Below are 16,639 nucleotides of genomic sequence, written 5' to 3'. Positions count from 1 at the left end.
ATATCCAAAGTTTTTTTTTTTGTTTTTGTTTTTGTTTTTTTGCAATTTGATGTTTAATCAAATACAATCAAACTGTTGAACCACAGATAAGTTTTTGTTAAAATACCTCTATGAGAATCCAGGTGCATCCTCACTGTTAAACAATCATTTAGCACTAATAAAAGAAACTTTGCACCTTTGAACATTCAATGTAACAATTTACTCAGATGACACATTTTGACAATGCATATAATAATTAATGTAGGATTTGGCAATAAATATGATGTTGAGAAATGCAAAAATAATTTGACAACAATGGAAGTTTTTTGTTCTGTCAGGTTTATATTAATAAGTACAAAATACATCAGAGTCATGTAGTCAAGATTTGAGTATGTGGCATGTATGTATTAAATTTGGGATGAATAAAAGCGGTATGTAAAATGATGATGATGATAATAATAATAATAATAATAATAAATCCTTGTACACACATTGCACACGTAAATTGGACACACAAAGACATACATGTGAGGTCATGGAATCGTAATTTGCGGTGTACTTTTTCATGCTTTAATTATGCTATCTTGTTTTAGAGTTTAGATGCCAAAGGTCAGTAGAGTTGTGCAGCATGTAATATTGCTGCCTCACAGCTGCAGAGTGCCCAGTTCAATCCTGAGTTACTGTCTGTGTGTAGACTTCCCGTGTATTCCCGTCACCAGTGTTCCTAAAAAAAGGTTCCGGATACACCGGCTCCCAACCAGGATAACGCAGTTCCTGAAAATAAATGAGTGAATTTTGCCAATGTATGGTTAATATATGCTCTTCTACAGCCATAATGTTCTCCTGGATTAATGAAGAAGCTGACTGTCATCTGCTATAGTTGCAGCTCAGTTTAAGTATTTGAAAATCGGCCTCCATTTAGGATTCCATCTCCTTTGATCTTTCTGATGTATACCAAATTTAAAAAATAAAATAAAATAAAATAAATTGTGCCCCCTCCACCAACTAATCATATGATGATCGTCTGGGTTTCTCCCAGCTCCCAAAAGAACACGAACAGATGCAAAATCTGATCTAGAAAATAGCATGAAAGATAATTACCAGCAAATATGCCTGACACAAACCAACATTAACAATTCCAAACTACAGGGTTCAGTGAGGTTTTAGTCCCCAAATTGTTTATTTGAGAAATTATTTATTTGACAAATTAAAGTAGTGAAAATAGAAGATGTGATTTTTTTTTAAAAAGCTTTTATCACCTGCACACATTACCATTTCACAACCTTAATTTTGTATCTCATTGCTTAATTCAGTAGTGTGTGTGACTATTTGTCGGAGATATGACAATCTCAATCAATTCGGATACTACAGTTTATCTTGTGCTGTTATGTTAACATGTTATGTTGTTTTTCCGAGTTTGCAACTGTACCGCAAAGGATGTGTTTAATTTACCATCATTACATTCTACAATGTGGTTTTAGCCTCTCTCCAACAGCCAAAATTCTCAGTGCTACCCTTTTTTATTTACAATTTTTAAAAATTCACAAAAAATTTTGAATATGGTATCAATATCATGTTATATTTTCACAATTACAATAGTTTTTTATAGTTTTTTTTAATTATATATTGTTATAATTGGCTATATTGTGAATTTTTCTATTCCTGAGATTTTAGTGCATGTCAAGAGAAAGGCAAGCCATGTATGAGGTAGGCCATGTAAGAAAAGTAGTACTGAAAAACCATCTGTAAATCCATCTACACTCTTATGAAAAATAGACCAAATGTACAATCTTTAATGGTTCTTTGATTGTCTATTTGGGGAAACCGTTAAAGGCTGTATATAGATGTTTCCAAACTGGAACCATTTTATTGAAATAAGAAGAAAAAAACTCTTACAAAGAAGAAATAATGTAGTACAAATAAGGATTCAGAGAATCATACAGACACATCCTGTACAGCTAATAGCTTATCAGCTCAGCAAATTGCGGTGAAGCTGCTGCATGTGTTTTATTTTCAGTAAACACATTCAGCTACCGTGTATGTAAAAAAAAAATAAAAATAAAAACCCACCACGACCACACTTTCCTTCCACAGCAGTTTCCATTCTAATCAAAGTAATAAACTTCATAAAAATGCAATAGCAAATGCTCTTTGGCTTTTTGGATTTATGTGTAACGAAATACAGTATATGATATGAATGTGGGGAAATTAATTCATATAGAATTATATTGAAGTGTTGTTGAAAAACAAAAAAAGGAACCATTACGTAATTATTTTTTGTCATTTATTGAAGAACATCTTGGTAATGCAAACAGAGTGGAGTAGAAATATTAATCTCCAAATTTAGTAAAGCACAATTATTATTTACTCATCACTTATCCAAAGAGAATAAACAAGCAGTTTATCCAAATACTTAATATTGAAAGTATTTCCTGTTATGAGGAAATAGTAAAAAAAAAAATTAAAAATAATAAAAGGATTTATCTCTCTACTTAATCAGAGTAACAACACAGACAGACAACAGACAAACATGTTGCAATGTACATAGGAAAATAATGTGCTAAATGTGTGTTGTCTTGAAAAATCTTGGTGTGGTGTTTCGTTCTGGGCTGATCAGCGAGTCTTGTTTCCGAGCATCTCCTTGTTTGCAGTGTTTCTTTTGTAAAGTAAGAGCAAGACGGTGCAGAAATACAGTACGCATTTCACCAGCAGTATCACATACGTCACAGTGAACAGATACAGACTGCGTCTGAGCTCAAACACACCTGCACAAGAGACAAATCATTAATGCATGCATTTAAATTTCACTCCAATCATTTTAGCATCGTACAATGGAAATAGAAACATATTATTTGTATTAATATTGATTTTATTCTTATCCCATCTATATACACTGTATATGAACCTTTTTTTTTTTTTAACTGTTTTCCACTAGCACCCTAAAGAGCTCTTCAATTTGTTATTCTGGTGGCTTTTAGAAAAGACAGAGGTCTAGCTTGGAAAAGAAGAGGACCTAATATCTGAATATATATATATATATATATATATATATATATATATATATATATATATATATATATATATATATATATTTACCATATATAGGTGTTTCCTCTTCCTCCTCTTCTTTTTCTTCTTGCTCCTTTTCTATTGGTGTCGGGCAGGGTTTAACAGGGTCAGGATCAGGATCAGCATCAGGTTTCTCTTCATCTAAAGAGTACCAACATTATAGAAGCATTTATATACAAATAAACTGGACTAACCTGATAACAATAGCCTTTAATGTAATAAGAGCAGGGCATTGCCTTGTGGTGTGGTGACGCTCTGTTTATTGCTGACCCCGTGTTGAACAGAGCAGATGAATGTACTGGTCTTCACTTTCTGTTTGTCTACAATGAGCATGCTGGTTATTTTGACCTCCTGATCCTCATCTCTCTGCTCCAGCTGCTCATCATCTTTCAGCTCTACAGTTTCTCCACTCTGAGCTTTTGCTTGCCATGTGAATTTCACGAGGTCCGGGTACATGCCTCTCGCCTGGCACAGCAACACACGCTTTCCATTTGATTGTGGCCTGGACGCTTGGTACACGGACACTTTGGGAACCTTTGTGTTACCATCTGTTAGTGTATAGAACACAGAATATAATTACTGAACAATCATTACGTGATAAACGCATGTATATAACAACATGTATTCTTCGATCTGGAGCCTATCCTTGCAACTGTGGTCAGAAGGAAGGAGAATTCACCCCAGACTGTATGCCAGTCCCATGCAGGGCACCATTCACACAGACACATACACACTCATTCACAACTAGGGGTAATACAGCTTAGGCAATCCACCCTGCATGTACAGTACTGTGCAAAACTCTTAGGTACCTTTTTTTTTTTTTTTTTTGTACAAACTTTTATATATTTCTATTTTTATTTCTTTATGACATTATCAAGTCAGTACAAAAAGATTTTAGATTTCCAAACATTAGATTTACAGCACAAAATTAAATGTTACTGAAAATGTTTTTGTATGTCAGTAAAGAAAGAGGCATATTACGTAAGAGACCACTTTTCAGGCAAAAAAAAAAAAAAACATGGAAAAAAATTAAGGCTGCTGGGTTTTGATGCAAAAATAAGAAGCAAGTTTGAAAGTCAAAGTCTCCAGAAGAACCGTGGCTGGTTCTGCAAGATGCTCAACAACACTTACCAGCTAATTCGCTTATAAAAAACTGCACAAATTATACCCAAGACTACTATATATAGTTTTCAAGCAAAGGGTTGTCACACCAAATATTGACTTTGTTTCATTTGTTACTGTTTACTATTCTTTATAGTATTTTATAGTAAATGTAGAAACATTTTATTTTGTTATTGAGCCCTATTTTTGTTGCTATACTAACTTTGCACTTAGGAATGCATTGCTGTTCTATGTTTTTATCTTATTTATCTTTTATCTCAATTGTATTTCTCTTAATGCATTTTAAGCTTGTTATTTCATTTTATTTATTTCAATTTTCAATGATGTACACCCACACCACCTACATTCCATTAATACATCTTCTATTCATCCATCTTCAGTAACCACTTATCCTGTATTATCCTATATTTATAAGTATTTATCATATGTGGACAGTTTCAATACAACTACCTCAGCTTAATGTTGCACAGAATTATATTGCATAAACAATTGCACACATTCACACTTTATCCCAGTTATAGTCAGACTGTTGCTGCCACCCATCTTTAGATCCATATGTTATTTTTTTTTTTCTAACTGTATACAAGTAAATCTGGTTTATGTAAATTCTATTTTATGTCATGGACAGTCATAAAAAGCATTTCACTACACATCGTATGTGTGTGTGTTTCTGTGTGTGACAAATAAAATTTTAATTTGACTTAAATACTGTATATTTCTAATATATTTGCAATTTATTTTTAAATAAATTAGGGATGTTTAAAATGCTTTTCATTTTGTTTGTAATGTAAATAAAATTGCCTTGTGTATGAAATGTGCTATTTAAAATTAACCTGCTTTGCCTTGACTTGTTTTGAACTCCGCTCTTACAGATTTGGGTTTTTTTTATTACCGATATCCTTAAACTCTGACATAGTGACCTAGTATTAGGATATGCTTTTGATTAAAACTGTAAAGAACTTCTGAAAGTCACTGCTAATAAATACTGTAAATGTAAATGCAAAACCAGATACAATATTTCAATATTTCTTCTCATGGATGTGCAAAATATTTTAGTTTGAGCTTTATAATGTGAGTTATACCACGAGTTACTGTGAGTTTGTTGTTTTGTTTTGTGTGTTTTGTCTTGGATTTTTTTTTCTTTTATACATTTAAAACTGCTCATTTAGATTATTATGTTAAAGGGTTTACTTGCTTTTACCACTGTATGAATTTGTTAGCTTTCTACTACAATGCTATTGGGAAACAACAATAATAATGCAATTAAATAACTATAACATTTTTAAGATTATAAGATTTTTCTTATACCTGTTTCTTTTCTCTTTTTTTGATCAATTGTTGACACTGAGTATGAATTTTCCAAAAGCAAAATAAGAAATTTGAAAAAATCTCTTAGTTTTACTTTTAAATGGATTATTAAAACCGTGGTCAGTATGTAGATAGGATGTCATACAGAATATTGTTTTGAATATTCAGTCATTATTTAGCTTGTACAAATATAAATATTTCATAGTAACAGCCCAAGTCATGCTTAGTAATATAGCTTTTAAAATCAGCTAATATTGCATGTCAAATATCATATTATATAGCAAAACCATTCAGATTTCATTCTTACCTGTAACATACAGTCTGATGCCGGAGCTGAAGACTTTCTCATTCCCACAATGTGACAGGCAAGAACAAAAAGTATCAAGTGCTGAGCATATTTTCAAAGATGTGTGAGTAGCTTAACTTGTCCCATCATGTACCTTTATCATATTTACCTGGAACTGTAAATCAAAACAAAACAAATGTGAATTTCTGAAGGACCTTTTAGATGCCTTGCCCTAATCTGTCTTTTGTTTTATTGTCAGAAGGCTGAGAGTAAATAAACCTAACCGCTTCATCTGAAAGTCTGTCTTGCTTCAAACATTTGATGGCGCCATACTCTGAAATGATGCCTTAATTTGTCAAATCTATATTAATTATGAGCACATTACAAACAATGAGAGACTCATAAACACCAATATTATTTGAGGCTATTTTTTAACCCTTCGTTATGTTTGCCATCCAGTAGTAAATATGTTGTAGTATCCATATGATGGCCAGCCTCATGTCTGCTGGTTTTAATTGATGAGACATAACTGGCTCCAAATGAAGCTTCCTGGACCTTCCTGGAGTCTCAATAATTGTAAGACTTCACAATTCAATGCATTTGTTGCACACTCTAGATGTTGTACAACCATGGAGCAGCGCACTAACTTAGCTTCCATAGTGTTAATATTGCACCTACTGGTCAAATATGGTAACTACAACAAGCACTAATAAAGGCCTACTGGGGCAGAAATTACACTGCCACATATATGGCCTATGAATATATTCAGTGGAGGAGTGTACAGGACAGGTAATGAAAGGGTTGCCAAGTTCATGATTTTTATGCCCAGTTGGGATAGTTTAAAAATACTATGCAATTCACCAAGATTTTGTTTATTAGAAAATAATCAGAAATGGAATGTGATAGATTTCCACCAAAAAAAAAAGCAAAGTGTAAGTGCAGATAGTGTGTCTCTGATCTAAGAAACATTTATATTGCAAGACTGGGAAAGGGAAAAGGGGATTGATGGACTTTCCAATCTAGTTTCAGGTCTTTTCTGTTGTTTGTGAGATTGTGAGATTGATTTTGGATGGAAATTTTGCGGAAACCTGGTTAATGATATTAGCCATTTTGTGTTTGCCTCGCACACTGTAACAGTGGGAAACTCACCTGCTATATTGAACACAAATTTATGTCTAGAACTGCTCAAAACAAACTGTTGTATGCTGATTGACTATGTTGTTGATTCTCACCTGCCTATTATGGGATTACTCTAAAACATCCCAAAACAGTAGTTTATAGTAGTGTGCGAATTACAATTTGACTTTCTGGGGGGTCAGGTTTTTTTAGTTTTCCCAGATTAACTAGTTAACAGACGCATGCTTCAGTGAACCACTGTGTTTTATTCTTGAAACAGCACATGAACACACACAACAATGCTATAATTCATACAATGCTGTTCAGCTTTATGTGACTAATAGTGCAATGAATGCCTTAAAAAAGTAGTATGTACTTTTTGAACTAGTCCACAACTTACTTGTCCCAAAACCTCTGGGAGAGAATGGCACCCACTCCCATTTCAGAGGCATCTACCTCCACTACGAAGAGCTTGGAAGGGTCTGAATGCTTTAGGATGGAAGCTGTGGTGAATACTGTTTTTTACTGAGTCAGAGCTTGGTTTTGAGAAAGCCTAGGAACCGCTGTAGGACTTTGAATGTATGAGGCGTGGGCCAATCATGACTGGGGCTACAATGACAGTGGCCACTTTAGACTGGTCCATATACACTCTATTGGGGCTGATAACTTAGCCCAGGAAAGATATGGTGTGTTGATGGAATTCACACTTATCCCCTTTCATGTATTTTTTGCATGGATTTTGCAAGAGGTGCTGTAGGAGTTAATGAACATGGTTCACATGGGACTCCAGAGAGGATGAATAGACCAGAATATCATGCATGTAGGCAATCACAAATTTACCCTGCATGTCCCTTTGGACATCATTATTTAGGCGCTGGAACACTGAGGGGGTGCTAGAGAACCAATATGGCATCATGCAGTACTCATAGTGGACAGAGGTCGCTCTAATGGTGGTCTTCCATTCGTCCTCATCACGAATGTGCACCAGATTATAAGTACTGCAGAGGTCCAACTTTGTGAAGAATTGGGACAAACAGAGTTGTTCCAGGGATGCTGGGACTAGAGGCAAGGGGGCAAGGAGTAATGGTACTTCACGGTGCACTGGTTTAGACCTCTGTAGTCAATACAAGGTCTGAGTCCTCTCCTTTTTCTCCACAAAAAAAGAAACCAGCAGACACGGGAGAAGTGGACAGTTTCCTACTGGAGCACTTCCTGTATGTACTCCTCCATGGCTCTTTGCTCAGTAAAGGATAGAAGGTAAACTCGATTGCGAGGGGGATGGTCCCAGGAAGCAGCGCAAGTCATAGGAGTGATGGGGAGGTAGCCTGCTGGCCTTAGTTTTGCTGAATACACTATGCACAAACCATTTAGAAAAGAAGAACAAAAAGAATGTTTAAAAGCACCACAGTTTTTGTAGAATACACCATCTCAGTATGTCAAAATTATATTGAAGTGATTCCTACCCATTTCACAGCTCAAACTCAAAAAAAAAATTCATCTGTGAAAAACAGTCACAAATGGAAATAAAAGGATAATGTGTGAAAAAAAATTATATACAGTGGCAAGAAAAAGTATGTGAACCTTTTGGAATTTCATCTTTTTCTGAATAAATTTGTCATAAAATGTGATCTGATCTTCATCTAAGTCAAGGGGATTGACAAATATAATGTGTCTAAAATAATAACACAAAAAAAATTCTGATCTTTCATGTCTTTATTGAGAACAACCAAAAAAAACCTCATAGTGCTTGTGGAAAAAGTATGTGAACCCTTGAGTTAATGAACTCAAAAAAAATAATTGGAGTCAGGTTTTAGCACACCTGGAGTCTCGTTAAGAAAATGAGTTTGGAGGTGTGGTCTACAGCTACTTTGATTGATAAAAACCCCTCAAACTTTTGGAGTTTGCTCTGCACAAGAAGCACACACTTATGTGAGCCATGCCTTGCCAAAAAGAGCTTTCAGAAGATCTATGATCAAGAATTGTTGATTTACATAAAGCTACATAAAGGGTTACAAAGTGATTTCAAAGACTTTAAAATTCAGCAGTCTACAGTTTGGCAAACATTCTACAAATGGAGACACTTTGGCACTGTTGCTACTCCACCAAGGAGTGGGCGCCCAGTCAAAATGACACCAAGAGCACAAGAGACTCATCGATGAGGTAAAGAAACAACCCCGAATGACAGCCGAAGATTTGAAGGCATCATTGGAACTGGCTAACATCTCTGTTCATGAGTCCACAAACGTAAAACATTGAACAAGCAGGGTATCTACGGCAGGACACCACGAAGGAAGCCACTGCTTACTAAAAAGAATATTGCTGCACGCCTGAAGTTTGCAAAGGAGCACATTGACACTCCACAGCGGTACTGGCAAAATGTTTTGTGGACTGATGAAACTAAGATTGATCTATTTGGAAAAACCACACAGTACTACATCTGGCGTAGAAAGAGCACGGCTTATCATCATGAAAACATCGTCCCAGTCGTAAAGTATGGTGACGAAAACATCATGATTTGGGCCTGCTTTGCTACATCATGACCTGGCCAGCTTGCAAACATTGAGCTGAAGATGAATTCCCAAGTATATCAGACAATTCTTCAGGATAATGTAAGAATGTCTGTACGTCAGCTGAAATTGTGTAGAAGTTGGGTGATGCAACAGGACAACGACCCAAAACACCGGAGCAAGTCCACAACAGAATGGCTTCAGAAAAACAAAATCCACCTTTTGGAGTGGCCAAGTCAGAGCCCAGACCTCAACCCAGTAGAGATGCTATGGAATGACTTGAAGAGAGCCATACACATGAGACGTCCAAAGAATATGACCGAGCTAAAGCACTTCTGCCATTAAGAATGGGCTAAAATTCCTCCTGAACGATGTGCAGGTCTGATCCACAGCTACAGGAAGCGCCTGGTTGAGGTTATTGCTGCCAAGGGGGGTCAACCATTTATTAATTCTAAGGGTTCATTTACTTTTTCCACTGCCATTTTGAATGTTGAATGAGTATGTTCAATAAAGACATGAGGGATCAGGATTTATTTTGTGTTATTATTTTAGACACATTATATTTGTCAATACCCTTGACTTAGATGGAGATCAGATCACATTTTATGACAAATCTATTCAGAAAACCATGAAATTCCAAAAGGTTCACATACTTTTTCTTGCCACTGTATAATATTTTATAAATATATAAATATTATGTTGAAATAAAGGTCCCAAAATCACATGTGAAAAATAAATCATGAAAAAAAGAATAAAATAACATGAAAAAAAAAATGTGTATAAAAAGACATTCAAAATAAATTAATAATTATTAAAAGAATAAAACAAAATAATTGAATGTGTAAAAAAAAAAATGTCGTGAATAAACTGTGGAAAAATAAAAACACATGCACGTCATGTGAAATGTGAAAATGTTTAAACGTCAATGTTGGAAAACCTCGTGTAAATTTCATCTGATTATTATTTCATTTCTGAATGAAGTTATTATTTCATTTGTGAATCACATTATTATTCTTTTGCTTGTGAATCATGTGATTATTATTTCGCTTGTCAAGCTCGTGCTACTTTTCTGTAAAGGAAGGAAGCTGTGGGGTTTTGCACCGCTGTAAGCGGATAATGTGTAACCGTGTCCCCGCGCCACAGCGCGCAGTAGTAAGTGGCCGCGTCGTCGGTGTTTACTTTTGTGATGGTCAGAGTGAAGACATTTCCCTTTCTACCACCGTTACATCTGCTTAAACATTCATTCTCGCTGGTGCCTGATGAAGCTCCAGCTGCAAAGTACAAAATGCGTTGCAAGGCCATTCCAGGTTTGGCTCTGTACCAGTGAAGAGCAGTGGAGGAGAGGGTCACTGAAGAGTCCACAGTGCAGCTCATCCGCTTACTCCTGTCACGGCTAATGATTTCCCATGGTCCCGGGTGCGAAAACTGCGCACTGATGCAACCTAAGCAGCAGAAACAGTCGTTAATATTCCTAAGATCATAGAAGGACCTAAATTAAATGAGTAAAGTTTGTCAGCACATTTAAATGTCTCACCGATTAGAGCCAGCAGTAAGCATGCAGCTGTCATGTTGGACATGGTCATACTTGGACAACAGGCCTCACGTCTTTGCAGGGGTTTGTTTGTGAGAATGGCTCTAAGGATTCAAATACAATACTACAACGTGCAGCCCTCATATGTTGCAGTGGGTGGGGATTAAAGGCTGCTGAAGTTTTGTGCACAAAGCAAACAACATTTCATCATCACTGACAAAAATGAGACGAACTCGAACTAGATGCAATTGTTTTGGGGGGGTTTTTGGGGTGTGTGTGTGTGTGTGTGTGTGTGTGTGTGTGTGTGTGTGGTTTAGCCTATCTGATAGATCTCCATATTCTAACTTCTATAGTTAGTGTTCTGTTTTGCAAAACCAACCTACAATAAACTAGTGACACACGAGTGTGTTCAGTTGTCAAAAATGCAAATATTTATACAATTATTTATTTCTTTAAAAAGCAGCCATTTTGTGTAAAAGAAATTAACGTTGTGATTGCAATGGGGTTCACAGGTATAGACTCCTACCAATGTGCACACCCTAAAGACCAAATGAAGGTGGAAAAAATCATTTTAGAGCAACAAAACGTTCAGTTGGTTTGGTTTTGTATTTGCACTCAGCTTTAAAGTTTAACAGCCGTGACCACATTTTGATACTGATCGTTCCCACTCACAGAAGAAGAACAGCGTTGCATTGTTGTTAAGAGGACAATTTATTATAGCCGGTATGGGTTAGCATTATGATTTTAAAAGTAAGTAAGTAAGCAATTAAGTAGGCCTAAGTAAATAAGTAAATGAAATAGTAAGTACTTCCAGTTGTTGTTCAGCCCTAATTGAGACCCAAACAAACAACAACAACAGCAAAATGGCAAATCACTGAATAAATTATGTCTGGTGGCACTGAAGTGTTAGCACTGAAGTCTTACTGCTGAAATATTAACATTGAAGTATTAGCAGTAAAGTACTAGCACTGAACTATTAGCATTGAAGTATTAGATGTGTAATATAAATTGACAGGGCATGTGGAGGAAAGTGGAATATTACACTGATTAATGTTTATATTCAGCATTCAAACTGACCATCATGTATTAAAGCATATGTTTCCTTTGTTAAAAAAAACATTTGGTTTGGTTTTATATCTCAGGAATGAGACACACAGGATCCGAATCAGTGGGATTTAAACTTTCTAGTGAATGAGTAGGCCTATTTACGACAAACTGTCAGTGAGTAATAACTTGATAATTATAACTTATTTTTAAAACTGGAGATACTGGACAAAAAACTTTCCCTCTGTGTGTGTGTGTGTGTGTGTGTGTGTGTGAGGGTGCGCGCATGTGTGTGTGTGTGTGTGTGTGTGCGCGTGTGTGTGTGTGTGTGTGTGTGTGTGTGTGTGTGTGTGCGCATGTGTGTGTGTGTGTGTGTGTGTGTGTGTGTGTGTGTGTTTAAATTAGAGCGAATATTTAATAATGAGCTTTCACAACACAAGCAGTGCTCTTTAATCAGGACACATTTGGGATCCAGGCTTCAGATTTCAGTTTAGTTCATTTATTTTTTATTGTATCAAGTAATAAATAAATAAATAAATAAAAATCTTCTTCTTCTACTTCTAATAATAAGTAAGTATTTGTCCATCTTTCTAGAAAGCAAAGAAACATTTAAAGAAAAAAAGAAAATACTGTAAAGTTTTTAATTATGTTTATTTTATATTTATTTATTTGCTTGTTTGTTTGTTTATTTTGGGGGCATTAAGTTTAGTTTGTTTGCGTTTTTGTTTATTTGTTTACATTTTAACATCTTTTTTGTAGGTGTTTTTTTTTTGTTTTTTTGTTGTTTTTTTTTACCTACATTTGGTTGGCAGGAGGACAGATCTATGTGGTGGGGATCTGGATATGGTTTATTAACGCCTCCTCCTTGCCACCATCTGCCTAAGTTCTCTCACATCCCCCCTCACGTACAGTAGCACTTCTCGCTTTGCGTGGCATGTTGTAAAAGGTTCTTGTTTCACATAATTCATTTGACTGTTTTAGGCCTGCTCTTCTCCTTTCTTTTTATATGAAAATTGTAAGTGATTAGATTTTTTATTTACACCCGGTTCTCCACGCTGAGAAGAACACACCAGAGGTCTATGTGGACAGAAATATGGATCATTTTTATTGGTTTGACACAAAAAGCATTGAATAACTTCAACTTCATGGATTCTTTTTCTCAGAAAAACCAAACTCTAAAGCCATTTTGTCACATGCTTGTGTACTGTTTTCAAAACTATTCAAGTGTATTATGACCCATGCGGTTGGCTGGATTTACATGCCTCAGAGGAAGCATGTGATAGCCTTCACCCTCCTGGTTAGCATGAAGGGAAGAGCTGCCTGATGGGAATTGGCCATGAAAGTCAGTGAAAAAACAAAACAAAAGCAAAACCCACTGCTCCATTCAAGCAGGAATGTGTGACAAGCGGATAAAATTTAGGCAAAATGTGTTTTTAGTTGTTTTAGCTGACAGTTAATTAGGGACTTGCTATCATAGCCCTGCAAACATGTCTACATAAGACCACTGGGGATTTGCACATGGGCACAACATTGGCATCAGAGCATTAGCCCGATGTGGGTAGCCCATAGTGGGGCAATGCTGATCAAGTGACCCACTTTATTTCAGAGACAGTGGTAGTGTCTGCACTGTGTATTTAGCTTCATACAATCAGTCATTGCAAGAGAAACTACCTGAGATCTAGGTTCTAGAGGAAAATACAACCTACTTCATCTGCCTCAAAAGAAATAATGCATCGCCTAATGCTGCACACGTGAGTTTGTAAGATGTGCGTAGGTTTCCATTGTACAGTATATCTGTATTATATACTGTGATTCATTTAATGAAAAATGATGGGAAAATAAAATCACTAATGGGAAAATCTTTGTTGAACTATTGTATTGTGAAATCCATAACTTCCTTATGAAAGAAACAGTAGCCAGACTACTGTTTAAGAGGCTGAACCAGGCCACCACAATCTCACCACCTCTATGGAAGAAATTAAATTTCTAAAATTAGGATACTGAAGTCATCTGCACCTTGTAAATTGTCCCAATATGTTGTATAATTGTTGTAATGTTGTAAACTTTCATCCCAGTCTGTCATAATAGGACTTCCTAAAATGTGGTGACATAACTGCAGCCTGGTCCAAAGTATTCTTCACTCTTAAAAGTGTCAAAGTGTGTTTATAACTGCTAATCATCATTCAGCCAAGTGTTGGAGGGGTAAAACATCTTGGGCCTCCAAAAAGTGTGAAAGAACAGGACTTCTTAAGATATACTACTTATCAGTACTCGTGTGCTGATTCAGTGTACTCCTAATGCTCAGTCATTTCCTGTATGGTGTTTAAGACACCTGATTTGGCCAACAAACACCAAATCCATAGTCTGTATGTATGTATGTGTGTATGTATGTATGTACGTATGTATGTATGTATGTATGTATGTACGTATGTATGTATGTGTATGTTTGTCTGGCATAAATTTATATTGATTTACGATTGTCAGCTTTTATGATTAAAAATAGTAGTTAATAATATTGTTTATAATAAATGTAAACTAAACCAAATAAAAATGCATAAGTAATCCATTACAATAAAATAACCCGTACAAAAAATGTATAAAAGGTGAGGAGGAGAAATATGCACTTCAAGTAATTGCATATTAGGCCTGATTCCAATTCCCATCTAATGTGGTGAGAGAATAATTGTAACAGATGATGAATTCTGGGTATCAGGACATATATTTTTAATGCAATTTTTTTTAAATAAGATTATTGTAAAATCCAAATGTACATCATTGAGACGTGACAGCGACATTATAAACATAAAACAAGGCCAATAGCGCTCTCTAGTGGCCACAAGTTAGTTTTACATGTGTACATTCATTTCCAGACTCTGACGGTCACACTATAAACGTAATAAGACGTATTCTAAGCCAAAGAATGTTTTGTGCGTGTCGTATGTATGCATTTTGAGGATTTAAAGTACATTGTGTCAAGTTGCTTCAGTTGACATTGTTGCTGATTAAGTTGAAAATAGATTTGCTTTCCTGAAGAAGAAACACAAAGCCATATGGAGTATTCTTTATTCACTTTAAAGATAAATTAACGGAGATATGTACATCACAAAAATTCTCTACAGTGAAGGCTAACAAACACAGGAATGACCTTTACCTCTAAACAATCAAGACAATGGTTACGGTTTAAACCAAACAACACATATTGCATATTTTTGCAGAGATCCCAGCCCAAAACTCTCCCAATGAGCTTCACATTAAAAAATATAAAGTTAAATAAATAGAACTTTTCAAAACATAAAACTTTATCCAACACTTTTTTTTTTTCAGAAATGTCTGCAGGGTAATTGTTGTTTTTTTATTTAATTGTGGGTATAAGTAAACGTTTATCACTAGGTTCTGTGTTGTGTATTTTGCAAAGCTGCATTTTGCCCCCCCACCCCACCCCACCCCCACCCCAAAAAAGGATGTTCTTCTTGAAACATTTCATGTTCATAACTCTACAGATATCCATATTTCTCTTTTAATCAGGTCACATATTTAGGATTTCATTATTATTATTATTATTATTATTATTTTGGCAAGAGCACAGCAAGTATTTACTAAGCAAATTGTGCCCTTAGTATTACAAGGTTCTATCTGGAATTCTGTCTTCAGGTAGAGACTTATAATACTAAAATCACAAAATATCGATATTGGTTTCTCCAGAAATGATCACCAGAGCCATACATGTCCAGCCATTAAAACTACAGAGAACACTAACAAGGATGCAAGGTAACATTTAGGTCGGAAATGTCTTAAAGGAAACATTGAAGTCTTGCGTAACACTTAGAACGGTTAAATAGATCATATCACTACAAATTTGGATAAAATTTGCTGCAGAGCAACAAACCCGATACGATACACTTGCAGAGAAAATATTTTTTTGTCTTCAGAGCATAATTTACCTTTAAACAGATTACAGGGATTACAGGTGGAGGTCACCACAGTTCCAAAAAAGCACACATCAATTCGTTGCTGCTTACAAGTAAACAAACATAAACAGAGAACTCTCAATTCAAGAGTAAGGTAGACCATACTATCGCATCATGCTCTGTTATTTTCTTTACAATCTGAGTAGAGCTTTTGTGTCCTCGCATTTTGTTGATTGTGTATTTTCCTCTTAGATATGATTTGCTTTGTTCGCTCTGATCCACAACTGTGTGTCAGGGCTCCAGACTGCACTGTAGTGTTAGGACTGTCTGCAGCTCTTGGCTTTTATACGTCGTGTCCCAGCATGCTCTGAGGCTTTAGTCCAGTCGCTGTATGAAATTCTCTGGAAATAATCCTTTCTGAGCAGAGGCTCCCTGATGTAGCCAATCGCTCTCCCTGATGCCAGTGAGCCAGCCAGCATCCTGCAGAGACACTTAGTCAGTTTAAGCCAATTCTATTGAGCAAAATGGATGGATGGAGTAGAGGTTGTCCAACAACCTAATCATTGAAATGATGTGATAGTTTTCTGTGATGTTTAAAGGGCATAGTACCTGAAGCTCTTGACCTGTATCTGTATGGTTTTATGCATTGCACTGCTGCCACATGATTGGCTGATTAGATAAGTGTATGAACGGGCAGGTACTGTATAAGGCTGTTCTTAAAAGTATAGTAAGGTTTTAGTGTGTAATAGTTTAGGCTAGAGATCACTAA

General features: G+C 35.7%; 2 protein-coding genes across 2 annotated transcripts in view; both read right to left on the bottom strand.

Annotated features, from left to right (window-relative positions):
- Positions 1-1,597: 1,597 nt before the first annotated feature.
- On the bottom strand, positions 1,598-11,203 carry LOC128609569 (immunoglobulin kappa light chain-like). Its single transcript, XM_053628116.1, has 6 exons — positions 10,922-11,203; positions 10,499-10,829; positions 5,786-5,829; positions 3,285-3,596; positions 3,076-3,189; positions 1,598-2,744 (listed from the first exon to the last, which is right to left on the bottom strand). Exons 1-6 carry the CDS (start codon positions 10,968-10,970, stop codon positions 2,593-2,595), a joined length of 1,002 nt encoding a protein of 333 aa, XP_053484091.1. The 5' UTR covers positions 10,971-11,203; the 3' UTR covers positions 1,598-2,592.
- Positions 11,204-14,638: 3,435 nt separating this feature from the next.
- The window catches only part of amph (amphiphysin), a 40,720-nt gene continuing 38,719 nt past the window's right edge, over positions 14,639-16,639 (bottom strand). The window contains exon 25 of the mRNA XM_053628091.1: positions 14,639-16,350. Within this exon, the coding sequence (XP_053484066.1) occupies positions 16,246-16,350 (105 nt within the window). The 3' untranslated portion in view covers positions 14,639-16,245. The remainder of the gene's footprint in view (positions 16,351-16,639) is intronic.

The sequence above is a fragment of the Ictalurus furcatus genome, chromosome 7, assembly GCF_023375685.1.
Source record: "Ictalurus furcatus strain D&B chromosome 7, Billie_1.0, whole genome shotgun sequence".
In the NCBI taxonomy this organism is placed as follows: domain Eukaryota; kingdom Metazoa; phylum Chordata; class Actinopteri; order Siluriformes; family Ictaluridae; genus Ictalurus; species Ictalurus furcatus.
The sequence above is the reverse complement of the archived record's forward strand: the minus strand, read 5'-3'. Positions and strand labels throughout refer to the sequence as shown.

What these genes read in the sequence shown, in the direction of transcription:
- LOC128609569 (XM_053628116.1), bottom strand. Translation starts at nt 10,970, where the DNA reads ATGACCATGTCCAACATGACAGCTGCATGCTTACTGCTGGCTCTAATC. An exon ending in CTTACTGCTGGCTCTAATCG is followed by an intron (nt 10,830 to 10,921) that starts GTGAGACATTTA and finishes TCTGCTGCTTAG; the next exon opens with GTTGCATCAGTGCGCAGTTT. An exon ending in GACACGGTTACACATTATCC is followed by an intron (nt 5,830 to 10,498) that starts GCTTACAGCGGT and finishes GTCACATTGTGG; the next exon opens with GAATGAGAAAGTCTTCAGCT.